At 40.5% G+C, this 22,429-nt stretch overlaps 1 protein-coding gene across 1 annotated transcript; it reads left to right on the top strand.

Annotated features, from left to right (window-relative positions):
• The first annotated feature begins 92 nt into the window (after positions 1–92).
• Gjc3 (gap junction protein gamma 3) lies at positions 93–10,356 on the top strand. The gene is made up of 3 exons (XM_063233685.1): positions 93–230; positions 8,778–9,562; positions 10,034–10,356. Exon 2 carries the CDS (start codon positions 8,779–8,781, stop codon positions 9,547–9,549), a length of 771 nt encoding a protein of 256 aa, XP_063089755.1. The 5' UTR covers positions 93–230; position 8,778; the 3' UTR covers positions 9,550–9,562; positions 10,034–10,356.
• Positions 10,357–22,429: the final 12,073 nt, after the last annotated feature.

Genomic DNA, 22,429 nt, shown 5'->3' with positions numbered 1-22,429 from the left:
TTATTCTTCAGAGTTGGAGCTTTAGCTGCAGGGCTGTCACGTGCTCCTCCTCTTTTTTTTTTTTTTTACCCTTCATTGAGGCTGCCAGGAATGAAAAGGGGAGGGGAAAGAAGAGAGTGGCAGTAGGAGGAAGAGCCAGGGAAAGAGCCAGGACCCTGTGGTCTGCAGCCTGAGGATTCTTCTCTTGACCTCTTTCTCCTGTGGTTGGTGCTTCTACTCAGAGCTGCCAGGTGAGTGTAAGTGAGTACATGGGCTGAGGGTGGCCAGGTTTGCTGAGGGACTCTGGTGGCAGTTGTAGGGGCTTTCCTGGCTTCTACAGAGGCCTCTCAAATCTGACCTCATGAATCAGTTGGTGATAGTATTGCAACTAGATATGATCCAGGAGTCAGGGCTGTGTCCTGAGATTTTGCCTTCCTGCTGATATTTATGGCCACACTTTGAATAGAAGCATTTAGCATGTTGTTCAAGCCACACTGGGTAGATGGGAGCAATGGGCATAGGTTTGCATTAAGGGGTTGTGCCTTCCCCTCTAGACATTCCCTTCCTCATCCCTTAACTCCTTGGGATGGATTCCGCCACTAACAGAATCCTGATATTTTTCTTCAAAAGAATATGTAATATTTGGAAAAATTCTTATCAAAATCATGATGTTTTAGATATATGAAAATCCACTCAAAGTCTAAGCTTTTTTCCTCTCCTGATTCTTGAGTTCATTGAAGTTACTTGGTTATCTAAGATCTTAACAAAGCTCTGATCCTACCAACTCCCAGACTAACTATGTGAAAACTATTCTCTCACTGTTAGAAACAGAACGTTGTCTCTGAAAGGGAACTTTGTCAAGGGTTGCTCCTGCTCCTTTTCTTCCTTAGCACCTAAGGCCTTGGTGTTCAGTCTTGGGGTCTCAAAACCTGTGTGGCAAAGCTGTAACTTGTGTGTTAGAGGAGAACGTGAATCTCAGGGGGTGAGACAGATGGGCTGGAACAGCTGGACCAGACAGGAAGACCACAGTGTCCCAGAAAAGCAGGCAGAAAGGAGAAGGGAAGGACTGCTGTATAGGAAATTCCTTTCAATCTGTCTGAAGATTTTGGGGGTGGAACTTGTCTGAACTCTCTAGGAGGCCCAGGTTAAGGAAAGCTACAAAAGATACTGCTGGATATCTTGCCTTACAGAGCTGCTAACTGGTGCCAAGAATGGGAGAGTTTTGTGATCAGCTAGTGACCCTCTGAAGTCGTGGTTCTAAAGTCAGGGTGAATTTATCCCTAGGAAACTTAGCAGTGTCTGGACACATTATTGGTTGTTACCATGTAGGCAGGAGGGAGGAAAGGTGCTGCTGATGTTTAGTGGATAGAGCCCAGCGGTGCTGCTAATACAGTATCCCACAGGATAGCACCCACCCTACACAAAACACTACTGGTTTCAAATGTCAATAGTGCCACGGCTGAGGAATTTAAAATCAGCATAGGAACTTGACTTTTGTTTTGATCCTATGTAAAGCTCTATAACATTTGTTGAAAAGTTATTTTATTTTTAGCTACTTTACTAAGTACTTTTCCCCCTTCTAAGTATGTTACAGGTTGAATATCCCTTATCTGAAATTCTTGAAATCAGAAATATTTAGAAATTTGTTTTCTTTTGGTTTTGGAGTTTTTGTGTATACATAATGAGATTTTTTTGGTCATGGGACCCGGTTGGCAGCTCTGTAAGGCAAGATACCTGCAGCAGGTATCTTTTGTAGCAACTCTAAGCATGAAATTTACTTCTGTCTTGTACAAGAGTGATAAAAGAATATGATGAATTGGTAAATTAAAAAAAACTTGTGCACTTATTACAGTAAAAGATACTTTTCCAAAAAAGATGATATAAATGTTTTTGAAGCAAGGAGGGTATTCTGAGGGGATTAATGGCAATTTGTCTTTTATTGTGATTTAAATTTACAAATTTATTATAGTTATGGACCACCCCTCATTGATGAGAACTTCTAAATAGTTAGCTAATGTTTTTTCTTTTTTTGGTTTTCTGGAGGCAAGGTCTCACTGTGTAGGGCAGGCTGGCCTTAAATTTGCCTATATAGCCCACACTAGCCTCAGAGTCACAGTGATCCTCGTGCCTGAGCCTCCCAGGAGCTGGGATTACAGGCATACACCACCATGCCTGGCATATTTATGGTAATTTCTGTCAAATAAAAATGTTACGGTGTGTCTTCATTCACCTTATACATTGGATCTGGGCACTGTGTGACTTCTGGCTCTTCCTCAAAGTTAGAATGATTGTGAAAGATAAGTGTTTTGAACTGATTTAGAACACCAGGGAAATCATAACAATGCAACTAAAGACACTCATGAAAGAGGACTTCTAGAACTGCTTCAAAAGGGGCAAGGACAATGGGATGTGAGGGGATGGATTTTATGGGATATTAGTGACAAGATGTATTTTACTGTCATAAGTCAAAAAAGTTTATTTATTTACTGTATATTTTGATCACACCTCACATATATACCTTACACACATAGCCTGGAGATAATTTTATAGAACATTTCTGGTACACCTGTATTCGATCATAACATGTCACACGAGGTCAAGTGTGAAACTTTCCTCTTCTGGTGTCTTATTGGCACTTAGTTTTGGACTTTGGAGATTTTGGATTTTACTTTTTTAGTTAGGGATGAAAATAAAGAATTTTGTTTTGCTGTTATCTTGGTTTTCATGTAAGAAAAGTAGGCTGTGTTTTATATCTGTTTATCTTTTGTTACTTCTGCTATTTAAACAGCTTCCCAAGTATGTTTCTGAGTATCCCAATTTGATTCTTCTTAGAATCTGATACATTGCTTCAAAGTGGATTTTAATTGTATTATATTGATGATCCATTTATTCTATTTTTATAGGTTTAAAAATCCATTTATTCTGAAATTTAAGTCTTGGAAACAACTACAATTTCCACCTCTAATTATGAGATTAATTTCATGTCTATAGAAATTGAAAATTGGTTGCTCATAAAAATTTTAACTCATTTTTACACAGGAATTTCAGTGAGCTGATATGCCTCTAGGATACATTCATCATATATACAACAGCCCATGAAAGAAGTGGAAAGATACGAACTGAGGGAAGTCTGACTTCTAGGGGCTCAAAATATAGTTTCAAAACAGTTGGTAGACAGTGACAAATTTCTCTTGTCAATTAATTACCTTAGAAAGGTTGAAAACCTTTTGATTCATCACTTTTAACTGGTCAGAAGTAATAATTTTACCTATGCTTTGATATATGGCTTATTCTTATGTATAGTTTATAATACTAATTTCCATTTAAAGTTGTTTCATGCATATTCCTGGGTACTATAATTGAGAAACTGACATGAGACAAATTAGGCATGGTTATTTTGCTAGGTTACCTTACAGAACCAAGTCATTGTTATTAAAGTTAAAGGGAGGGCTGGGGATTTAGCTCAGCAGCATAAGCACCTGCCTTGCAAGCAGGCAGTCGTGAGTTCGATCCCTGGTACCGATAAAAAAAAAAAGCTTAAAAAAAGTTAAAGAGAGATTCCTAATCATATCCATAGCTGGAGGTGAAATAACAGAGGGGTAAATTATAAGGAAGACAATTTGGAGATCAAATTTTTGAAGAAACAGAAGAGATCCAAGAACATAGATTTGGAAGGGGCAGTATCCTTGGACAAGGGCAGGGTCATTTCTTTCCCTAAGATGTTGGATAAGAAAATATATGTGAAGATGAAATAGTAGACCTGTAGGGTTTCACACCAGAATTTCTATTCCCTCTGTGGAACAAGATGCATAGTATGTTGTCATAGTCTGTTTAGGCTGCTATAACAAAATACTTTAGATGGGGTAACTTTTGAAAGTTTATTTCTTTTGGTTCTAGAGGTAGGAAAGTCTAAAATCAGAGCACAAGCAGACATGGCATCTGGTGAGTGCCTGTTTTCTTATAGATGGTCCCTTGTAGCATCCTCACATGGCTCCCTCTAACCTCCTTTACAATGGCACTAATTCTGTTTATGAGGGGTCTGTCCTCATGATCTAAAGGCTCCATCTTTTAATACTATCATACTGGGTATTAAGTTCCAACATACAGATTTTGGGAAGACATCAACCTTCGGACCACAGCACATGGTCTTTTGGGATTGAGAAGAGCCAAGTGCAAAAGCATTTGGCTTTTCTTAAGGGACGGTTACAAATAGCTACTAGGTATTTGAGGAGGGCTGTTGACTAGGACAGAGATAAAGATGTCAAAGCTGGGTTTGAAATGTGATGGGATTTTGGTGGTAGAACCCAGGAATTTCTGAAACTTGCCCTTAAATGTGATTGTCTCTTACTGTGAGGCATATATATACACACCTAAAAAATAGTGGCAAAGGAGAGTGAAAAATTGAATTTCTATCCTGTCATTTCTGGTTTTAGGCTCAAACACAAGGGCATTTAATTATGGATAATTCTGCTGTGTTTCCTTCAAGATATTCACATGTTCCTATGTTGGTAAGGTCTAAAGAGTATCAGCTACTAAGTACTGTTGAAGCCTTCCTGTTTATTTCATCCCAATCTTATTTAGCCTGCTGATCTAACTGTATCTGAATCTTATCCCCATGGTGGGAGTGACTGACGGTAAGGCAAAAGAGAGTAGAAGAGCGCAATAGAATGAGTGTTCCCTCTCAGTGTTAGCACTAAATTGGTTAAAGTGACACTGTTAGAGCCACCAGATAGAGCAGCCGTCACTTGGGAAGCAACAAATAAGGGCAGAAATAAAAAGGCACTCTCCTGGGCTATTACTATTAATCTTTCCGAAAGGGGGAGAGGGATGGAGGTTAAAAAAGACAAAGAGAACCCCTGCTGAATGTCCTTCCCATTCTAGCAATACAGAAATGGAAGCTAGGAGAAGGGAGGGAGAGAGAAAAGGGACAGAGAAGGAGAGAAGGAGAGTGGCAGAGAGAGACAAAGGTATTGAGAGGTTTTTTTTTTTTTTTACACAATTCACTACTGTACTATTTATCTTACATAAATGACTCCATTAACTAATAAATAGGTGCAGAGTTTTGATGTTTGCTATAGTTTTAAATGAATGTTCTCCAAAGAGTTAGGTATCCAAGTTGAGGCATTTGTAGGTGCTACGAACTTTTTTTTTTTTTTTTTTTTTTTTTTTTTTTTTTTAATTTTTATTTAAGGAGAAAAGAAAAGAAAAAAAAACAGTGAAGGGGTACAAGTTATACAGATTTACAGAAGAAAAAAAATGCGCAGTAGGAAATCACTAGTTAATAGATTACATATTGCCATCTTAGAAATAATTGTTCAAGTCACAGAATTAAAGTTTGTAGAGTGGACATTCCAGCAATGATACTGCAAACAGTTCTGTTCAATGATCCATTAGAACTCTGTGATATCATTTTCTGTCTTATACATTTAAATATACATGCAGTTATATAGTTTAGAGCATTTTCTTTTCCTCTCTTTTGTACAGTGACTATTACACATTTTGGGTTTCATTGCTCCCACTGTTCTTATTGCTTTTTTGGAAGAGAGTAAAACCAAATGTGACATGACAGAACAGAATCGGTCAAGTCAAAAGGGTGGATATAATAGATAATATAAAAACATAATACAAGGTGATCAACAATGGTTACCCTAATGCCTCCCGCTATTTCTAATAGAATTGCCTATATCGTTAGTTGTAATACTATTGAACAAAACCGTAAAGGATAAAACCGACAAAACCAAAACATTGGAGATATTGTAGGTCTTCAAAAGTAGATAGAAGTCAACGAGAATGGGCGTTATAATGAATCTCATTATCTTCTCAGCTGATGCCTAAACTTTCGAACCTGATACTATTCAGCAAAACAGAATAGAGGAACCTCAGTCAAAAACAAGATGGTGAGAGTAATACAGGGCTTCAAATCGAGAAAATAGAAAGTCAAAGTGGGTTACTATATTATATCCTGCTATATTTTTCCCTTTAATTAAATGGATAACAATAAAAAAGTATATAATGGAGTGGAGATTGAGAAAAAGAAAAAGAGGGCATAACAGCGAAACAGGGCAGATCAAAACATAACCTTTTAAGCAGAATAGTGTTTCACCACCAGATATTTCCGACTTAAAAATAGTTACCATATTGACTCCCTCCCTGAAGTCCTTGAGTACAACTTCATATACTGTAGCATTAAGTATATCAAAACAATGTAAAACCATTTAAGAGAATGACAGCATTATAGAGTATTTGGAATTGACTAACAGAAAATGAACAATGGTCTCTGTATAATCTCCTTGTCTTTAAAAGGTTTTTGCTTATACTAACGTACATAACAAAATCCAATAAGATACAACCTGGTTAGACCATTGGAGACAGAAGAACAAAAGCTAGATGAGACTTCAAAACAAGATGGTACTGAATCAGCATTACCTATTAAGATGTCATTTTCTCAAAAATAGCTGTTCCTATCATCCAATCTTCTCTGTCTCATTTCTGTTGAGCTCTTTTTCTGTCAGTAGCTGTCAGTTTGTCTTCTTCATTTTGTTCTCTGCTCCATTCGTTGTGGCCTCCCTGCCACTATTTCTGGGTTCTTTGTATTTTTCTTTTTTTAGAATATCCTGCAATACTTTCTGTAGAGTTGAATTGGTGGTTGCAAATTCCCCCAGTTCCTCTTTATCCTGGAAGCACCTCGTTTTTCCATCAATTTCCAGGGACAGTTGTGCAGGATATCTCAATCTTGGCTGGAGATTATTATCTTTCAAAGCTTGAATTATTTCCCCCCATGCTCTTCGTGATTTGATGGTTTGTGAAGAGAAATCTGCTGTAATTCTGATGGGTGTTCCTTTGTAAGTGATCTGTTTCTTGTCTCTTACAGCTTTTAATATTCTGTTCTTGTATTGAATTTCTGGGATTTTTATTATTATATGCCTGGGTGTTTCTCTGTTAGGGTTGTAGGTAGCTGGGGTCCTGTATGCCTCATACAGCTGAGTATCTTTACCTTTTGCTAAATTAGGAAAGTTCTCCTGGATTATTTCTGTGAGTAGCTTTTGTAATTCATTTGTTTGTGTCCCTACTTCTTCTTCTATGTTCTTAATCCTTAAGTGGTGGCTCCTCTTATCATCTTCTTGTCTTTGTATTATTGCTGTTTGTTTCTTTGTTATTTTTAAGAAGTTTTTCATTTCATTCTCCCATATTTCAAGTCTGCCCTCCAGTTCAGATAGTCTGTCCTTAGTTTCTTTCAAGCTGTTATGCCAGTCTTGTATAGACTTATTAATTTCTTGATAGTCCCTTTGAACCTGCTTCACATACTCAATGCTTTCTCTGTTTTCTCCATCAAGCAATTCTCCCCTCTTTTTCTGTTCTTCCATTCCACCATCTGTTTTTTCCTGGGTGGTGTTTAGCATTTCTCTAACTATTCTGCATACTTCTAGCTTCAGATCATTGATAACTTCATTCCTGAATTGGTCTATGAGGCTCTCAATATGGTGCTTAATGTATACTGGTGCGGCGTCCATTATTGCCTGTTTCTCAGGATTGGGGGCCGAGGAGCTTTTTTTGTTGCTTCCCTTCCCCATATTTTTTGTTCCTTATAAAATGCAATCTTACAAAGGAGGCCCGGCTTCCCTGCCTGTCAGCCACAGCCTGATCAAATTGCGCTGGCTAGTTGTTCCCGCCCACCGCTGCGCACCAGGGAGTCGGAGGAGGCAGCCTACGCGGAAGTCAGTCGCTCCTCCGGGCCATCGTCCGGCTCTGGGATCTGGGTTAGGCTAGTCTAGCCTAGAGAGTCCGCCAGCAGCGTCACTCAGGCCAGGCACTTTTCTCCAATCCCGTCCGAGAGGGGAATGGCGCCCAGAGAGATCTCCGCTAGAGTCAAACTGTGGTGGGGGGTCAGATTCTCACTCACCTCGCCACCAGTCAGTTTTCGTGTACACCTCTGTCCGTCCTTTTTTTTTTCGACTCCGTTCTCCCGTTCCCAGAGCTCGGCGCTCCCAGAGCTCGGCGCGTCTCTCCTTGCTGAGCCGCTGTGGAGATAGCCGGCCGCCGCACGGCGGGAAATCCAAACCGGTTTCCGATGGCGCGGAGTCGAGCCTCCACACTGAGATTTTTCTGTTCCTATTTTAGCGCCAGGACTGTATTCCAAGTTGGATTCTCTCAGCCCAGTTCGTTCCTGAGTCAGCAGAGCATATCTCTACTGATTCGTGTCTCCCTAGTCCGCATTATTTCTGGCCTCTGAGCCGAACCTTTCAGAGAGCCTCTGGTAGTTGCTGTTGTCTGTCCGCCATGTTCTCTGGTCTCCGGTGCTACGAACTTTTAAGAAGTGGGATAAAGGCTGTGGATATAGCTCAGTGGCACAGTACTTGAGATCCTGAGTTTGATTCCCAGTATAAAAAAAGGTGAAAATTAATAGAAGATTTTTAGGTCTTGGAGACATGCTCTTGAAAGAGAGCTGCAGTGGGTTGGAGAGGTGAGCATTTGCTCCAACATATGCTCCTTGCTATTGCCACCCAATATATGTGATGCACTCAGTGGGTGACTTTGCCAAGCCTATGCTATACTCTTTGGACTTTGAGCCTCCCAAACCATGATTTAAATAAACCCCTTTTCTTTACAAATGTAATAGACTCAGGTAATTCATTTTAAGCACGCAAAGCTGACTAATATAATATTTGATCAACCAGATCTTTGAAGAAGGGAGAAAAAGGCGTTATGGGTGCTTGGGTTAGCAGTGACAGGGTAGCCTGGTGCTTTCTCTAAAGAGCAGTTGCAACATGTACTGATCATTGTTCTCTGTTTCTCAATAGGATGTGTGCTAGGTTCCTGAGGCAGCTGTTGGCTCAAGAGAGCCAGTGCTCCACCCCTGTGGGGCGTCTCCTGCTTCCTGTGCTCCTGGGATTCCGCCTTGCTCTGCTGGCTGCCAGCGGACCTGGGATCTACAGTGATGATCAGAGTGAATTTGTGTGTCACACCCAGCAGTCAGGCTGTAAGGCTGCCTGCTATGATGCTTCCCATCCCCTTTCTCCACTGCGATTCTGGGCCTTCCAAGTCATCCTGGTGGCTGTACCCAGTGCCCTCTATGTGGGGTTCACTTTGTGTCATGTAATTGAACACTGGGAAGAACCAAGAAAGGTGAAGAAAGAGGAGGAGACCCTGATCCATAAAGGAGACAGCTGCAGAGATGCCTCAGGGGCTGGAAGTCACAAGATATTTTGGGCCTATGTGGTGCAGTTGGGGGCTCGAGTGGTCCTTGAAGGGGCAGCCTTGGGGGGGCAGTACCATCTGTATGGGTTCAAGGTACAAAGTTCCTTTTCATGTCGTCGAGATCCTTGCCTTGGCAGCGTAAACTGTAATCTGTCCCGTCCCTCTGAGAAGACCATCTTTCTAAAGACCATGTTTGGGGTTAATGGGCTGTGCCTTTTGTTTACTCTTTTGGAGCTCATGCTTCTAGGTTTAGGGAGATTGTGGAAGATCCAGAGGCACAGATTTCTCTCTTCTAACTGCTTCTCAACTTCAGAGAGCACCACAAGACAAAAGGAACCAACCAATACCTTCCCAGTGGTGGAAACGAAAGAGTAGTGTCAAGAAACAGGTGAGAAGGACCCTGACCACTCTTTCCCTTCTTGCCCTAAGGTTACTGCCCAATAATCTCTACCCAGGGCAGGTCCTTCATCCTTCAGGGAAGTGCAATTTCCAGATGTTACAAAGTAGATGCATTCTACTTTGTAGATGTTACAGGCAGATGCATTCTGACTACTGCCCCCAACTCATCTCCCAGGATCCTTGCCCGTCAATTGGGTGGTTCCTTCCCATGAATCAGGATTAGAGTTCTAATATGTTGCACTTCTTGCTTTTCCATTTAGTTGTTTCCTCACTTAGAAAAAAATCTCAGCTTTTACTTGACCTCTGCTGCCTGATCTCTGCAGAAGTATGAAGACACTCAGCTCTTCTATAGAAAACCTTATGAGAGGATCCTTGGGTTAGCAATAACAAAGTAGCCTAGAGCTCTCTCTAAAGAGCAGTTAGCAACATACATTGGTCACTGTTTTCTGTTTCCTAACAGGATGTGTGGCAGGTTCCTGAGGCAGCTATTGGCTTATGAGAGCCAGTGCTCCACCCTTGTGGGGCACCTCATGTTTCCTGTGTTCCTGGGATTCCACCTTGTTCTGCTGGCTGCCAGCAGACCTGGGATCTACAGTGATGATTGGGGCTGTGATGGGCCATGCAATTGAAAGCATTATCTTGAAGGATTCCTGATTATGGCTTCTTGCTGGAATTATCTGGTGTCATCATCACAGTTTTTATATGCTTGGTTCAAGAATCACTGAACAGAAGCATTGAACCACGACTCTCCCTTGCAATGCTCAATAAACACTGATGACTAATAATGGTATTCTTGTTGCTGAAGACAATGTTCTTTCTTGTCTCAATTACTCGGCTTATCTCCTGTGCTCCACATTCTGTGCTCCACATTCTGTGCTCCCTGCAACGTCAAAGTCTTATAATATGTGACTGCTGCTCAGTCCTGTAGGTGTAGAAATTTTGGCTATGTCAAAACAAGTATACACAACCCAAAGTCTCTTAATATCAGGATGAGATTCATTCAGTTATCTGCATCATTAGAAAGGTTACAGTGATTTCACAGACTGTGCCCCTATGACCACGTGTAGCTCTGATTTCTGCTCATATCTCACTTGGCACGCTGTATCTATTGCATGGTCTTTGTCACAAGAATAACTTAAATGCAGGACCAAGTCCTTTCTTTCTTTTCTTTTGTTTTTTCTTTCCTTTTCCTTTCCTTTCCTTTCCTTTCTCTTTCTTTCTTTCTTTCTTTCTTTCTTTCTTTCTTTCTTTCTTTCTTTCTTTCTTTCTTTCTTTCTTTCTCTTCTCTCATCTTTTTGAGACAGAGTTTCAAGATGGCCTTGAACTGACTTTGTAGTCCAGGTTGGACTTAAATTTGCTGTGATCTTCTTATCTCAGCCTCTTCAGTACTGGGATTACAGGTGTTTGCACAATGCCTGGCCTAAGTCCCTACTTTAAAATGCATTTCTCCCAATACTGTACAGCAAAGACAATAGAGTTTTAATGGTGATTTTAATGGTATTAGCAAAAGAGAAGTTTACAACATAATGTACTTCAGTGGATGATTTAAATGTAAGTATGAAATTTCTTTTCTTGAGTTTTTTAGTTATTTCTGTTGGAGAGTGTGCTACCTATATATTTTTTAGCAGAATACTCTTTCTCCTTAGTTCTTTCTGGCCCATAAAGTCTCAACAAAGAAAAGTAATTTGGCTTTGCTTTCTTTCTCTGAATTCCAAGTTATATCTGAATAAATTAAGAAGGCTCATTTCCAAGGAAATGTTTGGTTTCCCGACAGATAATTTGGCAACAAATAGAAAAATAACATGTTTTTCTTCATGCTACAAAAGTTTCTCATAAGAATTCCTACCTTCCATAGGCAGAGCTCAGCCAAAGTGACCAAGGGAAAAAACAAATGACACTCCTTTCATAACACTTGAAGCTCTCACCTCACTGGTTTCCCTCCGGCTTGGTGCTTGTATCTTCTCATACATGAGGCCTAGGTCCCAGCAGATCCCATTGCAAGACAAAATTAGTTTTGTTCTTTATTATTTATTTATTTTTGGTACCAGGGATGGCAATCATGACCTCATGCTTGCCAGGCAGATGTTTATGCCACTGAACTAAATCCCCAGCCTCTCAAAATCAGTTTTGTATTGTGCAGTGTCATTACTCCCACTCTGAATCCTTTGATTTGCACTTTCTGGAATACGGATGTAGCTAAGGTTATGAAAAGAGTCCTTCAGAGAGATATTATCAGCCAATGACAGTAGGGTGGTTGCCTGTGTGTGATGTGGTGCAGGACAAGCTTACTCAATTGATCTGGGAGAACCTTTAAGATTTTTTGAGATTCCAGCTTCTGAAAATCTCTGCTATGGCAAGAATGAGATGTTCAATGTATAAAGTCACAGTATTCTAGCATGGTCTCAGGCATCCAAGTAATATGGAATATGTACATTTCAGTGTTTTAAAGAATTAGGGGAAAACTTAAAGAAATTCTGTTAAATTAATACATATAAGGACAGTGACACTCTAAGGGAAGAGAGTGTAAGGTAAAGATATAAGGATCATTTTTAGTGCTTTCACTAAGAAAATCTTATGTGAATTTTGTCAGGTGGGAGTATTTATGGATATAAAATTGATATGTTGCTTAGTATCTAAATGTGAGAAGTAAAACATTTTCAAGGGACAGATGGATGACATAAAAATTTATATTGATAAAGTTACTTGAATCTATGTGTAATAACAGAATGGAAGGAATAATTTACTTTGTATAAATATATAATTTAAAGAATATTTTTTTATTTAACATATTTACAGAATTTCTACTGTGATACAACTGCTAAACTAAGAGTTTGAAACTTGGCCTATTTAAATTTAACATTATTTAAATATATATGATTTCTTTGCCTTGATAGTTATGCCAGGTAGGAATATTAACTTACATTGTTTTAAAGAATGAAAATATCAGTCTGTTTCCCAAGGCTTTGTAGCTTTTGATGAGGACCCACAATGATTTGGATCATAATATTTCTCATGCTAAAACTATGATAAATTAATGTCCTCAGTTTCAGTAACCTCATGTATTTACTGGGTAAAACGAGGTTTTCTGAGATCTTGTGTTAGCTGTTAATGCCACTTCTGAGCAAGAGAAATGGCCTTTGAGTGTTATAAGCAGAAATTAATTTCAGTGAGGGGATATTGGGAAGATAGATTCTGCCTAAAGAAGTAAAGAATCAGTCTGGGCCCATATCTACCTATTGCCAAATTATCCTATAGAACAAGTCCAAGCAGAGGCCAATCGTAGAATTCCTCCAGCGGAGACAAGGTCATTCAGGTTTACTCCACACAGACTTTAACCACCGTAGTCACAGCCCCTGGATCTGTGGGAACTCTCATGCCTGTTTTCCTTACTATCTGTATACTGTATCATAAAAATCTTGCTCTGGAGAAGCTCTGCATCTTCAATTTTCCCATAGTAACATCATCTTTTTTTTATTATTTTGAAGGCAGTAAAATACAACAGAACAAGACAGAACAAAGTCAATTGAGACACGAGTAGTGAAATTGGTACAGAACTTCACAGCAGGGTACCGGGATAACAACAATAGCTATCACAGTATATCTCGTTATCATCACATTAATTGTTCTTTCAATCACGCATAGCAAAATAAAATGAAGTACAGAACACTATAGAACTTATCAAAACAGAGTATTGAATAGAACAGTACCATTAATCAGACTACAGCAAAACAGAAGTAAAAATATTTACCTTCAAAAATATTTTCCTTCAAAAAAGAAGGAAATCCCTTTTATTTTCTGTATTGCATATGGTCAACCTCCCAAAAGATGCTCAGATCTGTGGTTCCCATCTGCTAAAGGGGGGCAGGGAAAGTGGGATGTTTGACTCTAAGCCCATGCACCAGTAAGCTCACGATTGCTTAACAGGCAGGCAGGCTAATTGCTTGGTTTCCCAGCGTCCTAAGTTCCAACATGGTGTGGATCTCAGGAGATGCAGGTGGTTCTCTCCCTGGGGCTGCCACAGGCTGCCACACCACAGCCACTTACCAGGGAGGCGAGCTGCTTGCTTGCTTTCCCAGCATCCTAAGTTCCAACATGGTGTGGATCTCAGGAGACACTGGTGGTTCTCCCCCTGGGGTGGCTGTAGCCTGCCACAGCACAGCCACTTACCAGGGAGGCCTAGTACCATCATCTTATAGAGCAAATTTACAGGCCTCATCTTAAGCATAAATATTTCCTTCTTCCTGCACAACTGGCACAATGTGACAGAAAAATTCCTTGGAAGTTTTCTTTACTTGATAGTTCTGCTTTTTCTGCTCCCATTCTTTCTTGTGTTCATGTAAGCTGGTCTTTTTTTTTTCATTTTCTTTTTTGTCTTTTTCGTTTTTATCGGTACCAGGGATCGAACTCAGGACTGCCTGCTTGCAAGGCAGGCGCTTATGCCGCTGAGCTAAATCCCAGCCCCAGTAAGCTGGTCTTTTTCATCATCACTCTAATGAAACCAATTAATTTACCTAATAGATATTTAAAAGGTCAACTGTGCTTTCTGATTTTTTTCCCATAATGCTGATATTTGATACAGAGCCTTGCACATGCTAGGCAAATGCTTTACAAATGAATTACTTCTTCAGCTTTTATTCTTTTATCTTTAAACACATTCTTCACTGGACATTATAGTCAATTTAACTCCAAATTCTCTGATAATAAAAACTTCACTTTAAGTTTACTTTGCTTGAATCTTCTAGTCAATTTAACTTCTTTAATGTTGCATTGCCTCCAGGTTAGGGTTTAGACTTCTCCTTATCTTAACTCATTTCTCAAGTAATCATGTATGGTTTTACTATTTTTAATTTGTATTTCCATTCTTATCTTTTTTTAGAATTCCTGATTTAAATGTCAAACTTTCAACTCTACATTTCCCCTCAGAGTACTAATAAACAAATAAAATGTAACAAATCTCAAGCCAGACTCATCCTAAACACATTTGTCCTTTCTAGTAGCATCTCAGGAAATTGTACTTAAGTTACTCAATTTTTAGGTCAGAAACCCAAATGTTATCAATCTTTTGTTTTTATAATTTCTACATTGTATTGACTTTTCAAAATATACTCCAAAAGTGACTAAGTACTGAATGAGTAGGTCCCCCAAATTCACATGGAAATCTTAACAATATGCTGATGGGGTCTTCAAGGAGAGATTATATCATGAGTCCTTATATAGATGGTATCAGTGCCCTCATCAAACAGGTCCCAAAGGACTCTTTTGTTCCCTCCTCCATGTAAGCACAGAGGAAGGAGATGGCTGTCAATGAACCAGTGGCTTTTGTCAGTCTCTGACTTTATTGGTAACTTGATTTTGGACTTCACAGACTCCAAAACTGGGAAAAATTAATTTTTTTTTTGTTTTAGCTGTTGTTTAAGGAGCCTTAACTCACTAAGATAATGCATATATACCCTCATTTTCCTTATCATATCTTTTTTGTACTATTTCAATTGTCTCATAATAAGTGTCCATTTTCATGTTCATAGCATGCACATAGTAGTTAGAATAATCCTTTCACAATATAGGTTATTTAGTTTTTCCTAAAATCATTTTCCATCTCCCTGTACTATATTTAAATAACATTCAAAGTACTTACGTGAGCTTCATGGGCCCTACGTGACATGGATTTCCTTCTTTTCCTCTTTCATTTCTTTCCATGTTTACTGTTTGTCACTCACATTAACCCCCTTTCCATTTTTTATTTTTATTTCTATTAGTACATACTGATTACATTCCTCTTGGGGAGCTGACACATGCATATAATGCATCTTAATTCTTTTTTAAAATTTCCCCCTTCAATTTTTGGTCCCTTTTCATTCGCAAAATATCTCTTCCTTTTTTCTATTGAATTTTTAAAATTTTGGTTATTATTTATATTCAGGCTTCCATTTATTGACTATTCCAGCTTCCACTTGACCTTTTCATATATTAACTGTTCAAGTCTCATAAATGCTAGATGCTTTTCCACTCCCTTTGGATCTCTTCTCAGATATAACTGTCAAATGTGCTTCTCCAATGGCCCTATCTGTAGCAACATTTTAATTTTCTTCCATTCTTGTAATTTATTGTGAAATATGGCTCAGTAAGGCATTTCATAGTATGATGTCATTTATATTTTAGTTATTCTCTGCTTTACTAGAATGTAAGTTCCATGAGGGCGAGGACCTTGCTTAGTTTAGTATTGTCTCATCAATGCCTTGAAAGTAGCCTGGCACAGAATAAGTAGTCAGTAACTATTTGTGCCATGAATTAATGGATTAAGGGAACTTAAATTGTTTTAGTATCCCACTTGGTATGAATAATATTTTGTTAAAAGAGAGGCAAATAGGTGGGTGTGGTGGCACACACCTGTTATCCAGTGCTTGGGAGGCTGAGGCAGGAAGATTGCTGTGAGTTCGAGGCCAGCCTGATTACAAAGTGGGTTCAAGGCTGGCCTGAACTGCATAGCGAAAGCATGTCTCAAAAAGAAAAAAAGGGACAAATATAAAATAATAATAATGTAGCACATATTCTGGTAAAACCTATGCATCTTGGATAGCCAGGCATCTGAGTGAAATTTCCTGTTATCTAATGGACTGAAAAATGACAAAGAGAAGGACAAATTTTTACATCTTTCTTCTTTTACTAGTAAAAACATCATGAAGCTCTACAGTTCATCCTGAGGAGAGGACCTGCTCAGGTTTTGGAACAAAGACATCACTTTAATTTCAGTGGTGTGTGCTAAACCCTGGGGCTATGTGTAATGGTCCATTTCTCATTCTCAATTATGTCCATTTGATCACTGTGTCTATCCCTCTGCTTGTACCACAGTCTTGATTATGGTAGCCATATACTGAATCTGATCATGTAGAATGATTTTTCCAACTTTATTTGTGTTTTAAAAATTGTTTAACCAATTTTATTTCTTTGCATTTTCATGAGTATTTGCACCCAATAGCTCACAGCTGCCTCGTATGCTAGAGAATCATCCTTGGACACATTAAAGCTATCCGTGATAGGATTATATGCCTCATCTGTGGGTCAGGGTATGAATGATTAAAAGTGTCCAAAGACTGGGGTCTTTACCTCAAAGTGAGCTCAGCCCTGTAATAAAATTCTGGGCCCTGAGCCTTCAATAGGATCCAAAGCTCAGTAGCTCCAGCTTTCCAGGCTATTTCTTTAATCACTATGTGGTGCTACTTTTTAAAATTAAATTAAATGAACAATACTAGTAGACTTACTTGATAGAGAAGAAAAAGATTTATAAACTAAAAATGCTCACGTGCTACTCCTCAACATTGATAAATGGAGACATTTGGTCAAAGAACTGCATTGCTGAATTGTGAACTGCAAACCTTAAATTTATAACACCTTATATTCCTGAAAACCAGACAGTCATCTCAATTACCATAGTGCGATGATCAAACCAGAAAGTAGGTGTTGCCCTATGTTGCTAAGGTTTTGAGTGACTCGTTTAAGATAATGAAGGTCATAGCTGTAAAGAACAGAGGTAGGCAATGGCTCTTAATGACACATTGTTACCCTTTTTTTCTTTTTCTTTTTCATTTTTATTGGTACCGGGGATCGAACTCAGACCGCCTGCTTGCAAGGCAGGTGCTTATGCCGCTGAGCTAAATCCCCAGCCCCTGTTATGTCATCCTTGCTGTGTCCTTTAGTTTGGGGGGTCCACATGTAAGTAACTGTGTAATTTCAGTAATGAAAAGAGGAAGCAAGTTATCAAGGTACCTGAGAAATATTTTGGAGAAGATTGAGAGCTTATAGAAAATATCTGCTGCATTTCTGGGTGTGCCAGAACCCTGCTTAGCTCAGGGTTAAGTATCCTGTTTCTGCACTTAAGAACAGCCACATACCTGCCCTGAAGCCACAAATAAAGTGAAAACAGATTCTATTTTGCTCTCCTATGCAGAAAACCTACCATCAGGGAGGACTTGTTTTTTTTCTTTTTGTCTTTTTCTTTTTTATCGGTACGAGGGATCGAACTCACGACTGCCTGCTTGCAAGGCAGGCGTTTATACCGCTGAGCTAAATCCCCAGCCCCCAGGGAGGACTTGTTTAAATACATGATTCCTGGAAGTAAGCCACTGTGACAAGGGAGCTTCTGTGGTAATGACAGAGAAGAGCATAACTGAAGTATTGTGACAATGGATCGTTGCACTTTACAGTTGTGCACAGCATGTCTCATCTCCAGGTGACTTGAAACTGGATTTAAACTTTGCTCAAGTTCAAAGAGACTGTAGACAATCATGTCATGTTAATTTTCACTGGCGGTATGTGATATTTGATTTTGATTTTCAAAAAGCCTAATTTACAGGTCCAAACTGAAAGGAACTTAAAATCTCATAGATGACCAGAAAGGGATTATTTGGTCTACAGAACAAAAGATGATTAAACCTACATTTTTTTGGAAATAGGCTTTTCAGTTTAGAAAACAAAACTCATAAATATTACCTAGACAGTACATTGACTATGCTCCCTTACAAGGGTGGAAGGAGATGTTCTGAGGGATTCTGATGATAGTAGGTTTGACATTCATGAGAGCAAATCTTATGCCAATACAGTTCCTAGGTCCATTCCCAAAGGACATGGATACGTAAGACAGAAAGTTGTCTTTGTTTCTCTTACTGAACCTGTTGGAGAAATAATAGAGGAAATAAGTAATATTTAATAAGTTATAAAGTAATAAAATAAGTTATATTTCACCAAATAAGTGAAATATAAATACTACAACAGTCACTGGTTTGAGACTGCCTCTTAGAAAGCCACAAGCAGAGCTTCTGATACAGGATATCTTTCTGGATTGTTCATCAAAATCCCATTCTGGTTTGGCTATAAGAATTATAATGTAAACTTGTACAATGTTATGGAAACCAGCATGAAATATATTAGAAATTCTATTTTACCCACATATTTCCCTTCTAAATATCTTCCTAAAAGAGCTAAATTAGTCATATTGCAGTGATAAATACAGTACAATTATAGCAGTACAATTCATGATAGATAAATTTTGGAAGCAGCCTATATGCCCATCAACTGGAGAACAGGTGTTGGGAGCCACCACATTGCCGAGCCGCCGCATATAGCGATCATGCGGCCTGTGGTAAAGAGTAAAGCCTGAGTTAGATTACCCCTCCCATCGAGCACGTTAGTTTCCTGCTTACCGCGTAAACAACCCGCTCAATAATATGTTAGCCAATCAGCTTGCCTTGCTTACTTTAATATGATTGGACACTGTATCCGTATATATACTGGTGCCACCCCTGGGGGGAAGTAGAAGCCCGGAAGGAGCCGCGGAGAGCGGACCGGTAGAGGCTTCGGAGAGAAGCCCGGAAGGAGCCGCGGAGAGCGGACCGGTAGAGGCTTCGGAGTGAAGCCTGGAAGGAGCCGCGGAGAGCGGACCGGTAGAGGCTTCGGAGCGAAGCACGGAAGGAGCCGCGGGGAGCGGACCAGAGGAGGCTTCGGCTGGGAGCGATCCCAGGGCAGGCTGTACGGAGAGAAAATAAAAGAAAAGGTTGTCCACTGCCAGACTTTGTCGTGTGTCCTTCCTGCCGGCCGGGAACGACATCGACAAACAGGTAAAGAAAATGTGGTACCTATATAGACAAAATGGAATATTACTTGGGATAAAGAAGAATAAATTCAAGATCTTTGTAGGAAAATGGATACACTTTGAAAACTCTGTTAAGTGAAACAAATCAGACACACAAACAAATACCATATGATCTCTCTCACTGGAGTAAAGTACAGATAAAGAGCAAAATAAAAGACTGACAAAAGGAAAGAGGGAGTCAGGTGTTTTGCCGATGGGAAAAAGACCAAGAGAGACCAAATCTTTTTATGTCTCCTTACCTCGTCCTCCCACCCTTGATGCATCATATTCATGTACCAACTACTCACAAAGAATGTAATCATTGTATGTCACAAACATGAACTACATGAACTACATACATTGTATGTCACAAACAAGAACAACAATAGCAATGAAAATGGGAAAAAGGGATCTAGAGAAAGGGGGAGTTAGGAGGGAAGGGAAGAAGAATAAAAAAGGAATCAAGATATGTTAACTCCATGTTCCTACTCCCCAAGATGAAAGTGAACAACATACACTGAACATAGGTGCTAGTACAGTAAAAAAGAATCGTGAGCTCCAGATCTTTCCCACTCCTCTTATTCTAGGAATATTTCAAGTTGGTGACTGTTGTATCAAAGAACATTGACTTTTCAACACTAAAATTACATCCAGCACAGTGAAGAAACATGAAAAGTGAGGTTGACTGAAGGTTTCTGCCTCAGTTATATTGGGCATTGCTCAATGGTGGATGTTGGGAGCCGCGTCTGTGATAGCTCGCCTTGCGCGGCGGACATGCGGCCTGTGGTAAAGAGCAAAGCCTGAGGTAGATTACCCCTCCCATCGAATATGTTAGTTTCCTGCTTACCGCGTAAACAACCCGCTCAACAATATAGTCTGCCTGGCAACTGATGATGTTAGCCAATCAGCTTGCCTTGCTTACTTTAACGGGACACTGTACCCGTATATATACCGGTGCCACCCCTGGGCGGAAGAAGAAGCCAGGTAGAAGCCCAGAAGTAAAAGCCCAAAAGGAGCCGCGGAGAGCGGACCGGTAGAGGCTTTGGGGCAGACTGAAGCACAAAAGGAGCCGCGGGGAGCGGACCAGAGGAGGCTTCAGCTGGGAGAACCCAGGGCAGGCTGTACGGAGAAGGAAAATAAAAAGAAAAGGTTGTCCACTACCAGACTTTGTCGTGTGTCCTTCCTGCCGGCCGGGAGCGGACATCGACATTTGGAGGCCCGCCCGGGGACTGATCACCCCCGAGACGTGGAAGTGGACAACGCTCCAGTACAGAGCTGCGAGACAGGAATCGGGACGAGAACCACTGTGGGTACCGGAGAGACTGACACGGGCAACAAAGCCCTCGACTGAAGATCAGACCTGCCCTACTGGAGATCCATCACAGACCAACCAATAAGATGAATAGAAATAGCGGTAGCCCGAAATGGACAAGAAGATCCTCAGGCATATGCATGGCTTGCTCAATTGGCCCACGACCGAGTCTAGATATGGCGGGCATCCCTCATTCTCCTCCATAAGGTGACAATACACAGCAGGGTAGGTGAGTCAATGACGGGTAAGAGCGTGCCTCCCCAGCACGACTCGACCTAAGCCAGGCCCTACCCCATCCTGCACGTAAGCCGCTGGACTGTTAGATGCTGCCCAGGTCTAAATTTCTCTCCGAGGGGATTTCTTTACGGAGAGGAAATGAGTGCAAGCTTGTGTGCATCCAGGTTCCGTCCAGTTTGTGCCTGGCCCTAGAAAAAGGACGAGGGCCTCAGGGCCTTGGCAGACCATGGCATGGCCAACCAGGGTCTAAGCCAAGGACCTATGGTGGACCTACACATAGGGCATAAGCCTCTGCACCCAGTCCAGGAAGGGCTACGATGCGCACATTCATAAAAAATAAAATAGGGGGAGATGTTGGGAGCCGCGTCTGTGATAGCTCGCCTTGCGCGGCGGACGTGCGGCCTGTGGTAAAGAGCAAAGCCTGAGGTAGATTACCCCTCCCATCGAATATGTTAGTTTCCTGCTTACCGCGTAAACAACCCGCTCAACAATATAGTCTGCCTGGCAACTGATGATGTTAGCCAATCAGCTTGCCTTGCTTACTTTAACATGATTGGACACTGTACCCGTATATATACCGGTGCCACCCCTGGGCGGAAGAAGAAGCCAGGAAGAAGCCCGGAAGTAGAAGCCCAGAAGGAGCCGCGGAGAGCGGACCGGTAGAGGCTTTGGGGCAGACTGAAGCACAAAAGGAGCCGCGGGGAGCGGACCAGAGGAGGCTTCAGCTGGGAGAACCCAGGGCAGGCTGTACGGAGAAGAAAAATAAAAAGAAAAGGTTGTCCACTACCAGACTTTGTCGTGTGTCCTTCCTGCCGGCCGGGAGCGGACATCGACAGGTGGAGAAAAAAATGTCTTCTACTATTGAAACTTCTCTTTCCTCTCCTCCGCTTTCTACTCTTTTTTCCTTCCTTCCTCCCTCCCCCTTCCCTCCTTTCACTCTTTCTTTCCTATCTTCCTTTTGTCCTTCTCTTTCTTCTTGTACCCTTTTCCTAAACCTCCTTATATTCCTATCACTTCCCTTTGTTTCCTTCTTTCTGTTCCTCTTTCTAAACCATAATGGTACTCAACACGTGACCTTGACTCCAAGTTTCCAGAAGACACTGCTCCAGACCCCTTTGAGTAAGAATGTACCAGGTATCTAGAGATCAGAAGCCTTGATTTTGGAAGATTCACCAATGACAGAAAGCATGATACAGGCAGCTAGAGGCAGGACAAGAAGAACTTGTGATCTTTGTTCAGTGATGATGGTTGAACTGTCTGGGAGAAAGAATTCTTAGGCCCTCATCCTATACTTTTACAGTCACACTGGAGAAATTGAGGGCCAGTCATCATGGAAATGGAAGATACAAATATTTCTTAAACCTGGTGGTAAATTGACAGAGTTAAAGGGAACAGTACGAAAAACCAGCAATGATTAAACCAGCAATGATTAAACACCTAGAATAAGACAGCATTGAAAAAAGTATGGAAGACGAAAAAAGACATGGTAATACACAGATACACACGTATAGACATATAAACACATGCACACAGTCATCGTGCTGCATCTGTGGAGGATTAGTTACAGGATCTTGCAAGATAAAATCTGAGGATGCTTAAGATCTTTATAAAATTAGCAGGACCTCACACCATCCAAGGTTGTTCAGTTTTTGGAAAAACAGTAGTAGGAGGGAGTCTACTCT

Source organism: Cavia porcellus, unplaced genomic scaffold, assembly GCF_034190915.1.
Source record: "Cavia porcellus strain 051 isolate PalLab524CR breed Dunkin Hartley unplaced genomic scaffold, mCavPor4.1 scaffold_23, whole genome shotgun sequence".
In the NCBI taxonomy this organism is placed as follows: Eukaryota; Metazoa; Chordata; class Mammalia; order Rodentia; family Caviidae; genus Cavia; species Cavia porcellus.
Note: the sequence above shows the minus strand (reverse complement) of the source record. Positions and strands in the feature narration are given on the sequence as shown.

Excerpts from the sequence above, each read along its gene's own strand:
- Gjc3 (XM_063233685.1), top strand. The coding sequence starts at position 8,779 with ATGTGTGCTAGGTTCCTGAGGCAGCTGTTGGCTCAAGAGAGCCAGTGC.